General features: G+C 40.0%; 1 protein-coding gene across 2 annotated transcripts in view; it reads right to left on the bottom strand.

Annotated features, from left to right (window-relative positions):
- The window catches only part of LOC132151938 (ubiquitin carboxyl-terminal hydrolase 43-like), a 90,052-nt gene that overhangs the window by 43,266 nt on the left and 24,753 nt on the right, over positions 1–22,033 (bottom strand). For both annotated transcript variants that reach the window (XM_059560494.1, XM_059560495.1), the window contains exon 3: positions 5,682–5,785. In XM_059560494.1, the coding sequence (XP_059416477.1) occupies positions 5,682–5,785 (104 nt within the window). The remainder of the gene's footprint in view (positions 1–5,681; positions 5,786–22,033) is intronic.

The following is a 22,033-nucleotide window of genomic DNA, read 5'->3' as shown; positions in this document are numbered from 1 at the left end:
TGAAACCATGATCATTTTAAGCAAATTAATAAACAAACACAAGGGACAAAGCATATGTGGAATTTAAATAACCATTCTGAGCCTTTCTGTCGGTGTGCATTCAGCATGGGCTTGCTTATGACCCCTGATGCTACTGAACTCTCTTTGGTTCAAAGAATGAAGCCGAAAATTATGGTAAATTATAACATGATTTGCCTGTCCTGTCATTCCAAACCTGTATGTGATTTTATTTTTTACATGGAACACAAAAAAGACATGAAAAATAAAAATAAATAAATAAATGGCACAATAAAAGCACCACAGACATGTTTTCCATTCAACTCTTATTCCAAGGCTTCTGAAGCTCTTGAACTCTCATCACTAGAATGCATTCATGTCCAAAATTCTAAAAAAGTGCATTATGTATAAATACTACACACGAGAAGTGATGCTGCTAGAAATAAGATGTGGCAAGCTTCAGTGTAAGCTTTTCTGTGCAAGTTAGCCATCGAAACATATTTGGAGAGCTGCAGCAGAAGTAAAGATAAATACACAGAAGTAGCTTCTGGCTTCAGAAGACATGCACTACTTTTTTGAAGCTAAATTGACAGCCTGTGGTCTGGTTTTGTGTGAAGAAGATCAATGTGAAGGTTATATTTTGTGTTCCATAAAAAAAAAAAAACTGAATATGGGTTGCGACCTTTTGACAATGTTCATTTTTGAGTGAACTACAGACAATTGCTTTAATAAATCTTGTAATAAAACTGAAAGACTGAAAATTACAGTCAACCCATTGTAAGGTTCCTAGAAGCAGTTCTACCTCTTACTTAAAACAATGATTTTTCCCCTTCTACAGAACACTAAATTGTCTTCTCCAGTGAGCTGTTCACTAAATTATTGCTGCAGTCAGATAAATGAGTCAATGAGTCTGATTCATATTATTCAGACCAGTTATCTAAATTAGATTAGAAAGGGAAAAGATCCAACGCGAATGAAAAACAAATAAAAAATTATTAAATAAATAAACAAGCTCTATCAGAAGCTACATCATATGTCTAAGAAGACGTGTAATACTGTAATTTTATCATTATCTATTTTAATTAATAATATGTTATATAGGCCAATCATTGAGTAAACTTCTCTCAATCTGTAGTGAAGGGACCTTGGCAGCCAACAACTCGGCACCCGTCTTTGTCAACAACACAGCAGGCTGAACAGGTTTTTCCCAAACAAAACCGGCTTCGACCTCAGTCCAAGCCTCAGTCTTACTCAGTTTACTCACTTTTATCAACAGGGAGAGAAAAATACATTGGATGAAAAAAAAACTGCAGTCAAAACAATCCAAAAAGAGCAAACTGAGAGCAGCCTCAGGTAACACAAAAGTCTGTTCAGGGTTTAAGATTATATTTTAAAACAACTCAGCTTCTGAATAAATCAACACAGGGTCCCCCAAACTCCTAGTCAATACTTTAGCAACATCAGGGGTATCTTTTTGCAATAGATTTTGCGCAGAGCCCTACTACTTGAGTCCTAATATTACAGCTCCAACATGGCAAACTAATTTCTATTACTGCAGCAGAAACCAACCTTAACTAGACAAAGAAAACGGTAACTACAGTAGTCTGAAACATCCAGACTGTAAAGCCATCTTTATAATCAGTTATAATCAGAAGTGCTTGATTAAACTTCAATGCTTCGAATCTCTTTATTAAACACTGTGGCGAGTGGGGCGGGGCCGAGGGACGTGGGAACAAGGAGGGAGGCCGGCAATGATTGGGAAATCAGTGACACCTGCGACTCACCGCCGGTCTCGAGTCCCACGTAGGAGATGGAAGGATATAAAACTGGAGCGACGACAGTGAAGGACGAGAGAGGACCAGGCCTGGGCATTATTTTAGGTTCTGGTTTTATTTTGTGCGCACCAGTCGTCCGTGAGGGGCTGGTGCGCTGTTTTGTTTTATTTTGTGATTATTAAAATGTTATTTGATTGTCCGCCGGTTCCTGCCTCCTTCTTCCCGATGATTAGGAAGGCTTTATTCATTACAGTGGTGCCGAAGCCCGGGAGAAGGAGGGACGCGCTGCTGAAGATCCCTCGCCGCTGTGGTGAATCCGCGGTGCCACAGAGCTGGCGAGGAGGATGCCGCCATGGACGCTCGAGGCGGTGGACTGGAGCGAGTTGCTGGGGACGGGCGAGCTCGCTGCCGACCGCCCACGATATGGAGGGGTGGCTGCCGTCCGTGAGGGAGCGGAGGAGTCGGCGCCGTTCGCCAGGGGGCCGGAGCCTGCTGCCTCCGTGAAGGTATCCGGAAGGAGCAGGGAACGGGGGACTCCTGCCGGCTGCCCAAAACCGGAGGAGTCGTCGCCGTCGCCGTCCACTGGGCGGCGGAGGGGTGTCGTGCCGTCCGCCGAGGGCCGTTCAGTGCCACCGCCAGGCACCGCGGAGGAGATCGCCCAGTTGGTGGAGGGCCGAGCAGCAGTGCGTCTGGGAACCGGATTGTTTTTTTTTTCTCCCCTCTCTCGTCTCTGTCGCTCCTCCTTCCATCTCCTTTTCTCTCGCCTCGTCTGTCCTACCCCCAGGTTCCCGCAGGTCCCCGTGAGCGGTCCCCCCCGGAGGGAGGGGGGGGGGGGAGAGCACAGTCTCGAGGGTACCCCCCGGCCTGCGAGGGGCGATGGGGGTATGTGGCGAGTGGGGCGGGGCCGAGGGACGTGGGAACAAGGAGGGAGGCCGGCAATGATTGGGAAATCAGTGACACCTGCGACCCACCGCCGGTCTCGAGTCCCACGTAGGAGATGGAAGGATATAAAACTGGAGTGACGACAGTGAAGGACGAGAGAGGACCAGGCCTGGGCATTATTTTAGGTTTTGGTTTTATTTTGTGCGCACCAGTCATCCGTGAGGGGCTGGTGCGCTGTTTTGTTTTATTTTGTGATTATTAAAATGTTATTTGATTGTCCGCCGGTTCCCGCCTCCTTCTTCCCGATGATTAGGAAGGCTTTATTCATTACAAACACCTATGGAGAACAAGAAATGCTCACAGCTATGAATAGATTGAATCCAGACATTAATGACCACATCATGAAAGCATCATGTCCCTACTTTTAATATCTAATCAGAGATAAACCACTGCAGGCAAAGCCAGACTGACAGACAGATTGACTTTAATTCTAAACAAATACTGAAAGCGGATATCACAGCTGTACTTCATGTGTTAGTGTGTAGCTATAAATAAACACCCAATCTGTGCAATCTAAAATATATGTCTGTCGGTTTTCAAAGTTAGAGCAAACACCACAGCTAATGGAATTACAAGATGAAGCCGTGAAATCAAGAACTCACTGAGAAGCGGAACCTTTTCTCTTAAACTGAAGAAAATTGCTGAGTCTATCTCTACCTGACTTTCTATCGAGTGACGAGTTCTGGGAGTCTAAATGTGAGTGGGCATGAAGTTAAGAAAATTGGTATATTTATAAAGACCTTTGATACTTTCGAATGTTTAGCACTGAAGAAAAAAAAACTAATTAAACCTACTCAAAAAACTTCTGCTCATTTGAAAACTTTATATTCAGCATTTGCATATTGCTCACATCTGCAGAAGCAGAAATGCTGTTGGCGAGAAGGTTTTTGTCACACCAAAAATAGGCTAGGTGAATATAATGCTTGCGTAATATTCTTTATAGTAGACTGTATGATTTAATTGTGGATTACTTGATCATTTTCACTCAGCAGAAAGTTCCGGCGCAGATGTTTCAACAGCCCTGCAGCCTGAGAGAGAATAGCGGGAAGCCTGCTTTTTGTTTTTTTTCTAGAGAGCTCACACAGCGTGTGCCGGATGAGCCCATTTGTGTGAAGGGAGACAAACTCTCAGCCAAACTGCGGTACAGAAGATAACCAGTCATTTTCCTCACGATGGATGTCTGAACAATCCATGAGCATGATTATTCAAGGAATATGCAAGAATTACAAGCTAAAAATATTACTAATTAGTATGCATCTAATTCATTTAACTTAAAACTGAAAATTGTGTGACCTAATGCAATTAATTTAACTGCAAGTGAAGGCAAGTTAATTTAAATAGTTTACTCAAGCTGTGCAGAGCCTCAGTATACAACAAACACTCAAGAGTGGATTTAGCATTTTCTCAGTTTCCACTAGGCAAAATGGACAAAGAAAATGAATAAATGAAAAAAATAACACATGGGAAAACTTTGGGTTTCTTTGAGTGGTTATGATTAATTCTATTACAATTTAAAGTTTTGGGGTGAGTATATATACGTATATATATATATAAAACAAAATAAAATCTATGTCAAATAAATGTTCTTTTAATCTTTCTCTTCATCAAAGAATCCTGAAATACGACAGCTCACGATTTCCACAAAACTATTATCATTAATAATAAAAAGAAATGTTTGTTAAGCACCAAATCAGATAATGATTGAGTTTAGAATGATTTCTGAAAGAACATGTAACACTGCAGACTGGAGTAATGGCTTCTGAAAATGCAATGATTTTACACCACAGGAATGAACCGTATACAGGTATTTTACATTTTAACAATATTTCACAATATTACAGTTATTACATTTTTGATTAAATAATTGTTTTTTTTTTTTTTTTTTTTTTAAACATTGACAAATTTTACAGACCCCAAACTTTTAAGCGTAGTGTAATAATAGCTTTATATTTATTAAATAATTATTTTGGTTGATTCAATCATGTTCTACAAAGCCAAACTGCGAGAGAAAAAAACATACCAGGGGCTGGATTCATGAAAATATTCTTAAGAATAAAATTCTTAAGATAAATTCCAAGAAGTTCGTAAGAATGTTCATAAGTGCAATTCTTGAAAAATTCTTAAGTATTCTCAAATATGTTCTTAAAATGGCGTTCCTTTGTGAAGATAAGTTTTTGAACAGTTACTTTTGAAGAGCTTGTCTCAAGATGGAGTCATGTGTGTAATTTGTTTTAAGAACAAAAATAATTTTAAAAAATAAACTTTTTTTCTCAAGTTAGAAAATAAGAAGAAAATGGCAGTTAAGAAAAGAAATGACAATATTTCACCATATCCAAATGAGAAAAATATTATTTAAGTAGCCTAGCTCCAAAAATAAATAAATTAATTAATTAAAAATGTGAATCCATCACTACTAGATTGTTAAAAGTGTGGTCTGAGGCCACTTTCAAGTGAAGATATAATGTGAATGCAAACAAGAACTATGCTCATTTGTAACTAAAGAACTTTTGTTCTTTACAGTACTCAAAATAGACACTTATAGAGTAAGGTCACATTACAATGTCAGCAAAACTTGACTTAATTTGAAGACACAGCTTACAATAGTTTTAAACATCTTATTTAACATGAGATTTTAGGCCTTTTTGTTATCTTAGCCTTTTTTTTCTAAGCAGCAAGCATAAGAGATGTGACTGTAAATGTTTATCATGTCAAATATTTGTACAAAAAAAATAAATAATAATTATTATTATTCACAGCATGATTTTAGACCAAATAGTTCAACCCTTCTATCTACTTGTGGACAAAATACTGTATTGTGTTATACAATTCCATCAAATACCACTGACATACAGTAATAATCAAAGATGCTTAAATACCACACAAGTGTCCCAGTAGAATGCAAAGCTCAGACAGGCAGATAAAGGGTGGACTTGATCTTAATTAATTAAAGTCTAAGGGGTTTCTGACCTGTACTGAGCTTGGAAGTGCTCCTGTACGAAACTGTGTCGAGTTCCAGGCTGCTGTGAGTTTGCTGGGCTGGGGCATGAACTCTCCTCCAATCTCACAGAACCCTGAGAGGTGCAAGCAACAGAAAAAAAAATATATATATATTTAGTTGTTTTTTACAGTGGTTTTGGGATGTAAAACTACACTTTACAAAGAGAAAGTACAGGCATTGACATTGAAAGCTCTGAGATTGACTGCAGAAAAATGTCTGAATACACAACCAGATATATATATATATATATACTGTATATAGCTAATGTCAAAATACTCTTTATTTTCTATTCATAGAAATATGATCGCTATACTATACTATGGAGATATTGACAAAAAACATCAAAATTCCTAAAATTCATTTGAATTTTAGTTGAGTTTAGAGTTTGTTTATGTTGGGTGTTTTTGGCCTAGATTTCTTTGGACTTTGCATCTAAACTTTTTATTTTCTCCTCCTTCATGTGTAAATTTCAGCCCTGAAATTTTTTATTTAGAATTTTAGACTGCCTCTCAAGGCACCTTATCCAAGGCATAACACTAGTAAAACACAGAGAAAGAAAACAAGAACAAAAAACATGCGAAGAAGTATTTCAAGTAATTAGGACATAATGGTTTCTAAAAGTTCCTAAAAGGAGAGAGAGACTAAAAGTTTACGAGTCATGAAAATATATAAAGGACGTCATCCTGACATCATCCTGTCAGCTGATTTCATCAGGATGCTCTTATTTGAAAATATGCTGAACCATACCTTTAAAAAAATCAGCTTGCTTCTTTAATTGTTCTATTTTTTTTAGTTGTTTCAAACTAAATTGTTATGTAAAACTGATATAATTGAAGTATGTCACATCTTTTATTTAATACGTTTTTACTACTATTAATACTACTATTTCTGTGAACATAACATGACCTTCTAAAAAATTATGCACCTTCAACATTGTTACAACAGTTATTGTCCGTTTCTTTGACAATATGCCTTTTTTCACAAAAATAAAAAATTACATCAATGCAGAGCAAGTTCCCTATCTGTCGGTCACTACGAGTTATGTCGAACGACATATGGGTCTCACTTGGGAGGCCAATCATCGCTGAATTTAAGAGAAAACGCCAATGAAAATTGGCTAGTGGATTAACACACCTGAGCCACTCCCCGTGCCAACGGGTATAAATAGGGCGACAGGTGCATCCACTCATTAGATTTTTGCTTCGGAGCCGAGTAGTCGATGAGAGCAGTCACTACAAAGCCATTCATCTTTGTTTTAAAGAAGCTGTTCCTGGTCGGTGTGACGGCGCGGTACAGCGGTGTCCCTGAGACGGCGATTCCCCTGGGCGCTTCGGCTAAAAGAGACAGTTTTCTAAAAGAGCAAATCACGGACGATTCGCGTCTTTTTCAAGATGCCATTTCGTCCGTGTCCTTCTGGATGCGGTCGTTTCCTGTCTTCGGTGGACGGTCACGAGTGTTGTCTGCAGTGTCTGGGCGTCCAACATGCTGAGGCTGCGCTTGTGGATGATTCATGCGTCTACTGTGGGCGTATGAACATGGCAGCGCTGCGATCGCGTCTCTCACTCCTCAAGGGGAGTGCAGCAGACCCCTCTGTCGCCACCCGTCCCGGTCTCTCTGGCTCGAGCAGAGGACCGCCGGCTGGCGCTCTGGGAGATCTGAGGGTTACAGTGAGAGCTTCTCCGCTGGGCCACGCCACACGGACCTCTCACTCCTCCCGCAGCGCCTGTCCCGTGCAGCTGCCGATTGATTCTGCTGGGCCGTCTCACGGCGGTCCCAGCGTGTCTTTCGGTGCGCCGCCCGAAGATCAGATGTCGATCGCTGCATCGGGGGATGGATTATCGACCTCTGAGGATGAGGATTCGGCGGGGCTGCCCCCCTCGGGTGTTGTCGCTGCTGCCGAATCTGACTTGGAATTGTCGGCCATGCTTGCCCGGGCAGCCGTGAGTATCGGGCTGGAGGTGACTACACCGCCCAGTCCCGAGCCCTCGCGGCTGGATGATTGGTTTCTCGGCGCGGGACGCGGCTCACAACCTCGATCTGCTCTGGTGCCTTTCTTCCCGGAGGTGCATGAAGAGGTGACGAAGTCGTGGACGGCCCCTTTCACGGCCAGAAGCCGCTCGTCTCCCTCTTCCATCCTCACCACCCTCGATGGCGGGGCAGCCAGGGGGTACGTGGATGTTCCCCAGGTGGAGAGAGCGGTTGCGGTGGACCTGTGCCCACAAAACGCCGCCACTTGGAGGAATCGTCCGCGTCTCCCGTCCAAGGCCTGTAAACTGTCGGCAGCGCTCGCTGCCAACGGGAAGGGCTGGCTGGGTGTCACGCTTGCTGCGCCATTCCCCCTAACACGGGGATGTGAGCGCCTTTCTTCTCCCAGTAGAGTTCCCCGGTTGGCGTACCCTGGTCGAGCATCCTCCAGCATCCTCGGCTGTCAGACTTGGCGGAGCAGTCTGTCGCCAGGCCCAGTACTGGCGTTAGCATGCCCGGAGTTCCGGTCAGCCCCTGTACTGGGCTAGGTGTTCATATGGCTTGGTTCCCTACGGGTAATCCCATATGTGTATTCTTCCACGGTAAGGTTTCCCTCTTGGCAAACCCGTGTCTTCCCTTGACAGACCCGTTCTGTCAGTCTCCTCTGGCAGCCGTTCCATCCCTACTCCAAGGTAGGACCTGCCTCAGAGACCCCTTCCATATGTAGTACTGCCCCCTGGGTCCATATCAGTCCATATCAGTATATCCACATGTCACCTCCCTACGGGTAGGATGTGGTCTCCGTAGCGACCTTTTCCTAGGCTCGCTTCCCCATTGTCTTCCCAGCTGAAAGAAAAAATAGGGAAGATTTGAAGCAATCTTTCTCTGAAGGTTGAAATCCCTTCCATTAACTTTATGTGGGCGGAACAGCAGCGTGGCCTTCTCCAGCAGCGATGTACTCACCCTTTGGCCCCTTCGGTACCAAGGTCAGTGAATTTGCGCTGGGGCTTTGGGAAGGTTACGACCTTAAGCGTAGCTTTTGTGGCACGCCAGGGCTTGTCGACAATTGCAGCGCCACAGGGTTGTGACGATGTTCAGGTTGTGGCATTTTCCATAGTACCCCATATGTCGTTCGACATAACTCGTAGTGACCGACAGATAGGGAACGTCTCGGTTACGTACGTAACCCTCGTTCCCTGATGGAGGGAACGGAGACGTTATGTCCCCATGCCACAACCTTGAACCGTTCGCTGTTGCCGGGACACGTTCTCGGCTCCTCAGCGTAAAACCTAATGAGTGGATGCACCTGTCGCCCTATTTATACCCGTTGGCACGGGGAGTGGCTCAGGTGTGTTAATCCACTAGCCAATTTTCATTGGCGTTTTCTCTTAAATTCAGAGATGATTGGCCTCCCAAGTGAGACCCATATGTTGTTCGACATAACGTCTCCGTTCCCTCCATCAGGGAACGAGGGTTACATACGTAACCGAGACATTCCGCTACAGGTCTGTGTTTATTATATTAGTACTCTCTTCTCTCAAATCTTACCTTTTCTGTTTTGTCTGTTTCCCAAGTCGTTATGTAATTTACAAAGAAATGAAAATGTAATTGTTTGTAACTTAAAATAATATAGGTTTTTGCATTCACATGCATTTTTATCCTGAGTTTAGAGGACCCTAGAAGAATCTTATAAACCAGATGATAATTTGCATAGAAAAACACGTACAGGTTAGATTCAGATGGGATTAAAATCTTAACATGAATTTACCCCCTCAGGAATAAGTCTTCCAAACAGGTCTAAAGACACCCAGGGAATTATGGGAAGCAGTCAGAGATAATAAAATTTTAGTCTGTACGGTGGGAGGAGAAAAAATATTCTTGAATGCAAATCCTAAAGTTGTAGATTTACCTGCACCGCTCACTTTGTGCAGCATTGGTCTGCTCACTACCTCTTTCAACTACCTCTTCAGTCAGTTTAAATAAAGAACTGCTCTCTTAGCTTTTTTTCACTTTAATCAGACTGAATAAGCACTTCTGCACTACAATCATTTTTATCTGCACAGTTTGTTTACTTTTCTGGTTTGCCATGTGCTGCTTTATTTAACTTTTTTTATTTTTTACATGCCCTTATTTGTACAGTTGTATTTTATATTTAATCTGTATGTATTTTATGCTCTACTGTTATATGTATGCACCAAGGGTCTGAGAGTAACGCAATTTCAGTTCTCTGTATGTATGTGCTGTGTGTTGGTGTATGTGGAAGAATTGACAATAAAGCAGATTTTGACTTGACTTTGAATTAAACATGTCCTTATATAAAAACTTACCAGCATGGAAGAGAGGGAGTTCATATCTTTGGTTCTAACAATGCCATATTCACATTAAGACTGAGGCACATAACAACCCTTTCCCAGTGCTGCTATAAATCAGGAGTGAAACAGGAAACATTGTTTGTGAGAAAAAACTGTTATACAGTAAGAGAGAAAGAGAGACAGACAGATGGAGCATAACTCTTAATCTGGCTTTGGTCTCTTTCCATATTCATATCAGATGAATTGTCAAGCTTTTGATGCACACTTGAAGAAGCACCTTCTCAAAACTGGGTCAAAAGCCACTTAGCTGGACTTTAGAAGACAGAATAGATGCCTCAGTGAACAAGACTGGGCATCATTTCTCTCTCTCTCAAAACATTTTTAGCAAATGCAGAAATATGCTAGATATATCCTGATAATGTTGCTTTAGGTGCTGATAGTGAGGGTTTAATATTGCACTGACTTGCTTGTAGAAAAAGACACGTAGTGTGTAGCACAAAACTTTTATTTCCGAGGCAGAAATATGACAGGAGTCAACCGATAAAATCTGAACATTCTGAACAACATCTTTGTTGTCCCTGGAACAACATTGTGATTAACCAATCAGATTTGAAGAACCAGTTTATAGATTTTGTGAAGTTTATGCTTAAAATCACTTGTTTGGTGCTTGTACATCAGTGTCATTAATCTATCATTTCCTCTGATTTTAGGGATTTCTCATGGTTAAGGTTAGGTTTAGGTGTAGGGGTATTGTTCAAGAATTTATTTTTGGAGTAACTCAGCAAAATCAGGACGTGCGTCAGTGTCAGATGCATACTATCTGTTTGTCTCATCACAGAACCTGGGATGTGGTTTGCATGAGTTACTGCCTTTAAGAGATACAAGGTCAAACAGATACTAATCGCCAGCATCAGCAAAACAACAGAAACCGCTAGACCACACAGACACTCATGGGTAACAGATATCAGAATGTTTCATTCAGCAGACAAACTCCAGCCCAAGGACTCGCCCTCGCAGAGGAACTGCTGCTTTCAAAAGGGACAGTTCACCTTCAGTTGCTGGTTCCCTTTAACATTGACTGTCCTCTGAATTATTCACTGCAGAGTCACTGAAGATGTACACAAATCAAATCACTGTCTATCGAACATCAATGTCTTTTGTGAACCATTTCTGGTTCAGATTAGATTTGTTAACTTAAGGTCTCTCATATAAAGACAGCTGTTGACACTTTCTTTAATGTTATGAATTCAGTGTGAATTATGTAAATATTGCTTGGTTAAAAAAAAAAATTAACAAAGAATTCTAAGTGGGTGAAGAGCTGTGAAATGATGAAAGAGATTTAAGAAAGTGGAGATAAAACTGAGAAAAAGGAGAAAGAGATGTGAGGAAGCAGAGATAAAACTGTGAGGAAATAGGAACTGTAAAGGAAGTGGGAGAAGAACTGTGAGGAAGTGGAAAAGATGTGAGGAAGATGAGGAAGAACTATGAAGAAGGGTTAGTGGGCAGGCTACAGGAAACTGTGGGAAGGGCTAAAAGGAAGTAAAGGAAGGAGAATTGTGTGAAGAGCTGTGAAGGAGCAAAACAAATGTAGAGGAGGAGTGGGGCAGAGTTGTGGAAAGGGAAGAGCTATAAGAAAGTAGGGCTGTCTCTCTGAAAAACTGTGGAAAAAGAGCTTTGTCATAGTACTCTTGCTGTGAGGAAGTGGGAGAAGAATTATGAGGAAGTAGGGGAAGAGCCGTGAGGAAGCGGTGCAAGACATCAGGGAACTGTAAAAGGGTTAGAATGACATGAAGTAAGAGTTATGAGAGAAATTTAGGGGAGAGGTGTAAAGAAAAGAGGGAAGAGCCATAATGAACTGAGGTAAAGTGCTCATGAGGAAGTGCTAAAGTGTGGTGTGGTGGAAGAGAGTTATAGAAGATAGAGAAAAACAATGAAGAAGTGAGGGAAGAACTATGAGGAAGATAATACAGAATTAAGAGGAAATAAAGAGAAGCTACGAGTAGATTAAGTAAGAGTTGTGAGGAAATGGGAGAATATCTGTGAGGAAATGATGGAAGAGTTTGGAACAAGTGAAGGCAGAACTGGGGGAGAATTATGAAAGAAAATTTGTAAGGAAAGGAGAGAAGCGCTTTGATGGGGAAAGGTAAGCGCTGGAACAAAGTGAAAGGGGAGTTGTGAGGAAAGGGAGGGATTATAGGGAAGTGATGGAAAAAGAAGCGAGAGGAAATAAGGTAAAAGCTGTGATGAAAAGTTCATGAATCACACTGAATCCTTTTTATCCACTGCATCCATCTGTCTGGCCACAGAGGACAGTGTGAGTACCCTTCTGCCTGTGGAGCTGGATGTTTGTAAGGAAATCCACTGAGGTTGCAGATCTCCACTTTTTGCCTTATATCTCTCTTCCTCTATATTCTGCCTGTAGTAAGAAACAGCTGAAACATTTTCACAACAAATGAATCAGAAACACGTCAAGTATTTTACCTCTTCTCAGAGAAGCATTACTCTGAGAAAAGTATGTATTAGTCATTTTTAAATATGCACGATCCTTTACAAGAGTTGACAAAAGTTATTCCTTATTGGTCAACAGCTCAGAGCTGTGTGTACAACATATGAGTACCAAAGGGGCTTTGAGGCTTTAAAAAGTATAAAACAGCTTTTAAAACTTCATTCTTTGTTAGTGCTTTGGGACATCATAGGCTTTCTCTATCCCTCTTTTTCTGTCTCTCACAATAGGAATAAAGACCGACTAGACATCAGGCAGAAGTGTTTGGCACAGAACTTTGTCCTGAACACAGCTGTCAGACATACGAGTACAATTGCATCTTTTATCCAAATGCTTGCTGTTCCAGGGAAATCACGAAATATAATGCAAGTAAGCCACCATTACTAATACACAGTGGCCCCAGAGTGTACACTTAAATTACACATACAAATGCATCAATTGCAAAGCAAACATCAAACCGAGTGCAATTTATTTTTAAGAAATATAGCACATATATTTCACAAGAATTATTAATTATTTATAATTATTTATAATTATTAATTGGTGTCCTTCATAGCGTTTTCTCTGTGATCAGAGGTATTTACGAGCTATACAAAAAATTCTGCTCTTTCTTTACCAGAAACCCCTCCTGGAACCATTTATTCTTCCATCAGTTGGGCATGACAACAGTCATGTGAAAAGAAAAGGTGGGAGGTCAGCGGGAGAGGAGGAACAGGCAGAGAGGCATGTAACGGGTAATGAAATGCTAGTCTTGCAGGAAAGGGGCTGACTCACAGCTATTCTTTCAGACACACATAGCAGCTGCTAATTCAGGCTATTCAGCCAGGGCTTACAGTATCACAGCAAACATGGGCACTAACAGGAAAGGAAAATCCTGACAGGCATTTCACTCTAACAGCCCTCTCTCTCTGTATTTGTTTATCCATATGTCCCTTTATCCATCTCTCCATTTTTCAGTTTCTGCATTTCAATTAGACATTCACAATACCTGGCTCCCTCTGACGCCAGTTTTACACATACTCCGTCTGAGGTGCGTATGCGTTGTGTATTTTTTTACGCACACATGTTAACGGATTCCAGCATTCACACTGCACGCGGTTGCGTTCCGTCTGTGCTTTCCAGGAGCGGTGCGTCTGCAGCAGTGCAGTGATCGTTTACGTACAGAGTCTATTTTTGCTGTGCTGCACGCGCTGAATTAAAGTGACAGCGCATTGTTCGTGGTAAAAATTAACATGGATTGACGTGGAAATGCAGTAATTTCCCAATAAATGTATACTAATTAAAGCCTACTGTGTTTCACATGCAACACATGGGTTTTTGGCTAGGTTTAAAACAAGAAAAAGAGCACATTTAGATAAACAAGGCAACATAAGGGGCCGTTCACATATCGCACCTAAAAACGCGTGGAAAACGCTAGGCGCACCGCTTTCTCCTTCTTTCCAAAGTGCTCGGGCAGTTGCGCTCCTGAGGCGTCTGCTGTTGCTAAGCAACCATGACCTGCTCTCTCCATGAAGACGCAGAATTTTTTGCAGCACTAAAAATCACTTGCAGTAGCTCTGCTACTAAATTTAATTCAAAATGGCAATCCATATACAGCTATGATCAGCTGTTCCTTCATCTTGGCTGAGCTTTCAAAGTTGTTACGGGAAAGGATGAAGCTGATTGGTTAGTTCTTGTCACATGACCCGCGGTGCGCTTGCGGCTCTCTGAAAAGTTGAGATGTTTTTAACTCAATGCGGTGCGGACGTGCCTGGAAAAAACGAGCGCGTTGCGACCGCGTGGCTTCCATTATGAGCGCGCATACTGCACACCTACATTTGGAAATAACGAACTTGAGCACGCACAAGACACGATATGTGAACGGCCCCTAATATATTCACTTTTATGGAAGCAGAAAAACAAAGTTCATTAAGACCAGAGGGATTGCTTGTAATAAAGATATAAATGCAAAAGGCACGAGAGTCGACTGTTTCTGTCAGTGGTGTTTTAATTTTTAATATTTATGATATCTTAACAAGAAAAGTAAGCTAATTGTTGTGTTTAAATGTGTTACCGCTTGCTTGAGCAGCTTATTATACAAACCTATAAGTCAAATGCATGAATAATATGTTGTTTATATTTTTTGAGTTTAGATTAATGTCTGATTATGAAAGATTGTTACTGTTCTGTGATAAAAGAGTCACAATGCTGAAAGGATTATTATTATAATTTTTACATGATCAGTAGCAGACTGCAAACTTGAGGGTGACACGGGAGTGGATTTTCAAATCGGTCCCATCCCACTCCCGCAAAAAAAAATCCCGTCCCATCCCAATCCCACGAAAAAACTGTGGGGGCAAATCCCATCTCGTTAAATCCCGGAAGAATGAATCCCGTTCCCGCCCACTCCCGGGTTGTATATTTTTTGGCTGGAATCTGTCAGTTACAGTAAAAAAAAAAAGAAAAAAAGAAAATACAGTAGGCTACAGATCACAGCATGCCAACGTTAGTAAAATAAAAATGTTAAATGTGTGTGTACGTATATATATATATATTAGTGCTGTCACTTTTGTGAAAAAATCATTTTCGATTTTTAAGACATAAGTGTTCATTGAATCGATTGTAAAATCGATTTTCCATGTCTAAAAAAGAAGACGTTACCTTTTTCAACGTCAAATAATGGACGAACGTAAAGAGAGCGCTGGAAACGCACAAGTCAGCAATATTTCTTATTTATTGGCATGAAGTTTCGTGCAGAATAACAAACAGCAACAGGAGTGCAACATTCTCAAAAAAATATATATGCAGAGGGGCAGATTTAGGCAATACAAAAATCTCAGAGATTCTTTTAAATAATGATTCAATCCATTTCAAACAACTGTTCAAAAAAATTAAACTTTAAATGGACTTGAGAACAGGCCATGTGTGTTTTTTATTGAACGTAACCGACACTTAGGCTAGGCGGTACTAGGCAGGCATAATTAAAGGCTAGGGCTATTACAAATTTATTGGACAGGAAAACAAGTCGATTAACATTTTCGGTGTCCCGAGCAGAGCGTTTTTTATTCACTATATGTCCAGCTGTTGAGAAGACGCGCTCCGACTGCATTGATGTCCCAGGGACACTCCGGTACAGCTGCGCAAGGTGGGGGTATTACTGCCAATTTTCCATCACAAAAGCCGGTCACTGTCAGCTTGCAATGGTCCTTTTCATAACTCAGAATCTCCTGTAACTAGATGCGCAATGAGGTGAATTCGCATCTACCGCACCGCGAGACCTCCAGATGCGCGTAAACGCGTCTTTACATTGACTTAACATTGAAAGTTTGGTGTGAACGCAGAGGTCGCTTTCGACGTCACTGGGTCTTATAGGCGCGTAAAATTGCTGCTATTTTCTGTCTAGCTTTCGCAAGGCATACTGCACTTTCGAAATTCTTTATTTTCTTTTTCTGCTTGTTAGTGAGTTTTGTTACATCGATATTTTTTAATTGTTTAATTATTTTAATTAATAGTATACATATTTGGTTAAAATCGATTCCCTATTTTCATTTTCGAAATTTTTTTTGGTTGGTCCGATCGATTGTGCAATCGATTTTCGAACTAAAAGTGACAGACCTAATATATATATATACTTTGTTTTGGTTTTTTTAATTAACTGAAAGCCATCTTAAAAAATGCACAATGTGCATTGCACACACATAAAATTTTATGTAAATCATCATGCTAACCTGGGTCACGCTCAAGTTCACATGACTCAGACGGCAGAAACTGCATCTTGTTTGCTTTAATTATTTTACAGAAGCGCTGTATTTCATTGTTTTTCGGAGTGCACACAAATAAACGTATACGGATCCGAAAGATTGATTACTTTTATCTGTATGAACAAAAATGACGGAGTATTTTAACAACAATTTCCCCTACTACGAGCATTTAGTAATCACTCTGCTCTGCGCTCACTGATACCAGAAACACCACTCCGCCTTCACTCCGTGAATAAAGTATTTCAGTGTATTTCAATGTTATGTTCATAATGCAGCCTATATTAAAATAAAATAAAAATAAATAAATAATAAATAAAAAAATAACAGGAGAGTTTCAAAGTGGCTTAGGCTATTGTGTGCAAACTTTTTTTATCCTACCACACGCCAAACTAAATACATTGTCAACATTAAAAGGTATAATTGCTGCTTTCTGTCGTGCAAATTTTGTTTGTGATGAAAATAACAGTACATTTTCGTCAGTTATTTTATCTACAGATCGATGCATTTCTTACAGATTTCTGCTTATTCAAAATCAGACACAGATGAAGTAGCACTGTAAGATTACTTTTTTAAAAGCATTACTGGGAAAGCGACTGCGTACGAATGTGCTAAATCTATTTAAATCATGCTTGAACCCGAAAATATTCAGTAAAAGGAACAGACAAACTCCTTGAGAACTAGCCTGTAACTTCCCGCTTGGTTATTGCCATCATTAAAACCTTCTGAACGGTGATGATGGAATGGTGGTGAAGCGCACTTGGAGCGAGTGAGAACCACGACGCTCTGACTTTTAAAAAATCTGCTCCTCGCATAGAATGTACGCTGTAGCACAATAGTAATACATTTCTTCAAAAGCATATTGTAGAGACATTTTTATCGTCCATGATAAAAATCTTCATATCACAGACCCCTCGTTTATAGTTTATATATATAAAAGGTAGGCTATATTTGTGTATAAAGTTGGGGATCAAAGTCTATTCCCGGTCCCGCCGACTCCGGCTGACATTTTTTCCCAAACGCGTCCTGTGTGAAAGCACAATGAGTCCGTGACGCTTCTGCACCACATACGTAATGCACACAGACTGCATACGCACTGCAGACGGAGTATGTGTGAAACAGGCATGAGTTGTCTCACTCCCTGCACTCCCTATAAGGGCTCCTCAGTCTCTGATCTGCAGGGTTTTTAATGATTATTCACTGAGAGGTCACACACCCCTCTTCATTCAAAAACACAGCTGCTGGAGAATGTTCCTGGACTTTTATTACATTACCTAGCTTGCATGTCTTGAGTCAAAGAGCAGAGTAGAGCAGCACTTCCTGATGTACAGCACTTTGCTGAACTCAGCTGCATAATTTTGAGACCCTGCAATATTTATTTAAGGACCAAGTTAGGAGTTTCTCTGTATCAGTGCTACCTGCGTTGCTTTTTAGCAATTATATCTATTTGAAATTCGAAGTATTAGGACTTATCTGGGCAATTAGGGCTGGGCATTAAGGCGATATATAACGATGGAATTAATGATTCTCTGAATTTAGAACTTTCAATTAAACATGATGTTTTAAAAAAAAACACAAGACTTGGATAAATCATTCATAATAACAACCATTGTAGTACTATTTGCAAAAAAAATTACTTAAATGAGTAAGGTCTCTTCATTGAATAACAGTTTGGCCAATGTAGACTATAATTCCCAAAGCAAATTACTATTATGAGCAGGTTCTTGTAATGGATAGTTTAAAAAGGATTAGCTACTAGTTAGAATCAGTCTGAAATACTGCCCTTTACAGTATAACTTATATTTATAGCTTCGATATTCAAGCAAACCATTAAAACTGAAATGAAATTCTTGAGCTTGAGAACCTGAATCAAATTGGAAAATCTGTATCAATCCCCAGCCTTACCATCACTACTCAACACGTCACTTCTAGTGTTCCAGTAAATAATAATTAGGAGCAAACCTAATTGTGAAAGATTCTGCAGTAGTCGAATTTGAATCCAAATAATTTTTACAGGGTTTTAAAAGTTGCTCACCGTTCTGAAAAATAGCAGTGTACATACCAAAGCCGTATAAGGAAGACTTGCAGGCAAATTCAGCCTGTTAATAATTCTACGGATCTCAGATTGATTTACAGTAGATGGCATTACTACAGTTTTTTTTAGTGAGTTCGGAGCATTTTAGCGGTCAGTGGTCATCAACGAGTGGACTACGGTCCATATTCAGATCTTTTCTGGCCATAATTCAGCTCCAGTAGTTTCCCAAACATAAACCAGCACAGTTTAGGTGCATCTATATGATAATGTCACATCCAATCAGATATATTCATGCTAAGGTCAAGCCTGTAGATATGTGATAAGATGAGATGTTGATGCTATTACTCAACTGTACATTTCCCATCTAATAACAAAATATGTTGGGAAGCACAGCTATATGGGACAACAATGTTAATGCAACAGGCATTTTTTAACTATACAACATTATCTAAAGTAATTGATAATTCTTATACAAGGTTTAAAGAGAATATTTTATTAATAGTACTACACTGAGAATTACATACTTGAAATAAATACAAATGGTGTGGTTAAAACCAGGATGCATAATGTAATTCGACCTGAGGGAAAGAGGTTTAAAGTAATTGTAAAGCTTTAGTAAAGCAACATGGAACTTGTGGTCTGGCCTGATGGCCTTATGGCCTAAAGTAAAGAAGAAGAGCAGGAAAAAATAATATAGCTCCAGAGTGGCACAAGCATCAGTACCAATCTTCTTTTATCCTGTCCTTGACATTCAAGACAGTGAGCAAAGGCTTGCAACTCATCATTGTCATCAGTGTGGTAAGGACTACAAAATGACCTTTTGTTATGGGGGTTGGAACAGGGAAATGTAGATAATTTTCAATCCCCAACATATACATTCTGAGCATTTTATTTATTTACATACATTTTAAATTGTAAATTATTCCTGAGATGGCAAAGCTGAATTTTCATTATTATTACTCCAGTCTTCAGTGACACATGATCCTTCAGAAATGATTCTAATATGCTGATTTGGTGTTCAAGTAACATTTCTAATGAACAGCCCAACTGAAATATAAATCCCTTTGATGAATAGAAAGTTTAAAAGATCTGATATTTACTGTCCGTCCATTTCCTGTCTTTCCTGTCACTTTTGATCAATCTAATGCATCCTTGCCAATTTAAAAATCTTACTGCCCAGTCAAACAGCTTTTAAAGAGCTGTGAGCCTAATCTTGTACAATGAAAGGACCAGTGCAGACTGTTCTGTGGTAAAATACAATGTGTGGGATCAGAGCAAATAACAATTCCCCTTTACCCCTAAAGAATAGTTTTACAGGTCTGAAGAGGAATGCATTACAAAAAGACTCTGTAGCAGAAATACTGTCCCCACAATATTTTTTTATGCTTGGGTGTTTATAGATTACCACGGATACCATACTCCAAAAACCCATGTTTGATAATGGAAGAAGAGCAGCTGGGTGCTGATCAGTCAGTCATTCAGATGATAAATAGAGCATACAGCTGAGATGACTGGAAAAATGCACCAAAATCCCCAAAAGCACCTGGGTGTGAACACAGTGAGGATTCAAACCCCTGCTAGGCGAGTAATCTCTAGACCTCTCCACGATACAGCATGCCAGCCCACCATCCTATACACCCCCACAGCGAATGTAATCCAGCTGAGATTAGCTGCGATTCACAACACACAAACACGCACACACACATACATCCAAAATACACACCCACTCACAGCATGAGCTATACTGTGCTTTACAGAGACATCTTTACCTTCAGGAAGAGATAATTGAGGTGACAGTTTCATCTCCTCTCACAGGGTTCTCGCTCTCACCTGAAACAAGGACTCACTGGCTCACCTTAAAGGCATAGTTCAAAAATGTAAATTCTGACATTGATTTTTCTCTCTTAGGTTAATCATAAAAACCTCTGCCAATAATGAAATAATTTTTTGATTCAGTCAGTCCATATTCAACAATTGTGCTGCTTAATTGTGCAGTGAGTCCTTGTTTCAGGTGAGAGCGAGACCCCTGTGAGAGGAGATGAAACTGTCACCTCAGTTATCTCATCCTGAAGGTAAAGATGTCTCTGTAAAGCACAGTATAAATCATGCTGTGAGTAAGTGTGTATTTTGGATGTATGTGTGTGTTCTTTTCCGCGAACCGGTTCTTTCAGACAGTTCGATTCAATAAACCGGTTGAAGAAAATGGTTCTTTTGCGCTTGATGTAATGACGTCATTGGTGATGATTGCCCTTGATTCAAGCCTTCGGTGCTCATAACAATAGCACAGAATAAGTTCAAAATCAATCACCAAAAGAACCAGTTCAGTTCAGAGGCTCTGTGTGTCAGTCTGCTTCACACTGAATCAAGCATGCGCAGTATCATCAGCTCCTCGCTTCTCGAATCGGATGCGTCTGACAAAAACGGTTCTTGACTCGAAGAACGAGTCAATCTTTCATTCGTTATCTGGCTCGGCTCAGTGTTCATCTTCAGTTCTCTCTTCACAGCAGTTCAGTCAGTGTACTGTTTGAGTAAATTAATTACTCCGGGATATTGGTTTGTTTGAATTAAAATTAAAAAAAGTTAACAGCTTAAGTCATTTGTGGATTAATGCTTATTGGAGACGCGAACTGTTTCAAACGATTCAGTTCGATTTTGTAAACTGGTTCAAGAAGATCCGGTTACTTCGAGTGATTCGTTCGTGAACCGGATATCACTAACAAAACACACGGAACATAGGGACAGAAAGCTCTCGGACTAAATCTAAAATATCTTAAACTGTGTTCCCAAGATAAACGGAGGACCTACGGGTTTGGAACAACATGAGGGTGAGTCATTAATGACATAATTTTCATTTTTAGGTGAACTAACCCTTTAAGCTTTCTGTACCTGATGAGATTAATGAATTTGACAAAATATTTTAACCAGAAGACACTACTATGACTTTCTTCCATGAGACAAAATAATAAAATAGAGTAAAACTTTAATTAAAATTTTCAGCAAGAATGCGTTAAATGTTATGTGACAGTAAAGACTTTTACAGTGTTAGATTTTTTTTTTCAAATAAATGCTTTTTTTTATGAATGTTGAACTTTCTATTCACCAAAGAATCAACAGCAAAACTTTCAATATTCATAATAATCATTTTTTTATTAAATTAATGCAGCTGTGGTGAGCATAAGAGACTTAATGACCCAAAACATTTGGGCAGTTCTTAACATTTAAAGGGTTCTTAAACAGAATTGGTTTGAGCCCAGCGAAATTTTCTGATTATCTGACACTGAATTAAAAATCTTTACGTGAAAACTGATTAAAAAACAGCAATAGGATACAGATGCATGCCAGAAGAGCCTTGAACACACACACATAAAATCAGCCCACAGCTCCATCAGCAACACATACTTTACTGTTCACGCCTCACGTCAAAGAAAAGACAAAAGTTTAGATGCCTTTGAATATTTTAGTTGTTCTCTGCACTATTTAGGGAGTTTTTCTGAAATATTCATCGGTTTAATCAAATTTTCCTAAAAAAAGTGTTAAATATTTCAAGCAGCAGTGCAATCCATTACAGGTCCTTTAATAGTATCTAGGGAACATGTATGTGTGTCAGGCGGGTACCTGTTAGCTGAGGGTTTAAATGGACTCCAATGACACATAACCACAGGAGAGAGACATTATTATGAACAGTTCAGATCACAGACGTTATTACAGATTAAAATAGTTTCATTCACTATGCATTTTCATGCTATAAATATATTATGGATTTTTTTCC

This window comes from Carassius carassius, chromosome 10 (assembly GCF_963082965.1).
Source record: "Carassius carassius chromosome 10, fCarCar2.1, whole genome shotgun sequence".
Classification (NCBI taxonomy): domain Eukaryota; kingdom Metazoa; phylum Chordata; class Actinopteri; order Cypriniformes; family Cyprinidae; genus Carassius; species Carassius carassius.
The sequence above is the reverse complement of the archived record's forward strand: the minus strand, read 5'-3'. Positions and strand labels throughout refer to the sequence as shown.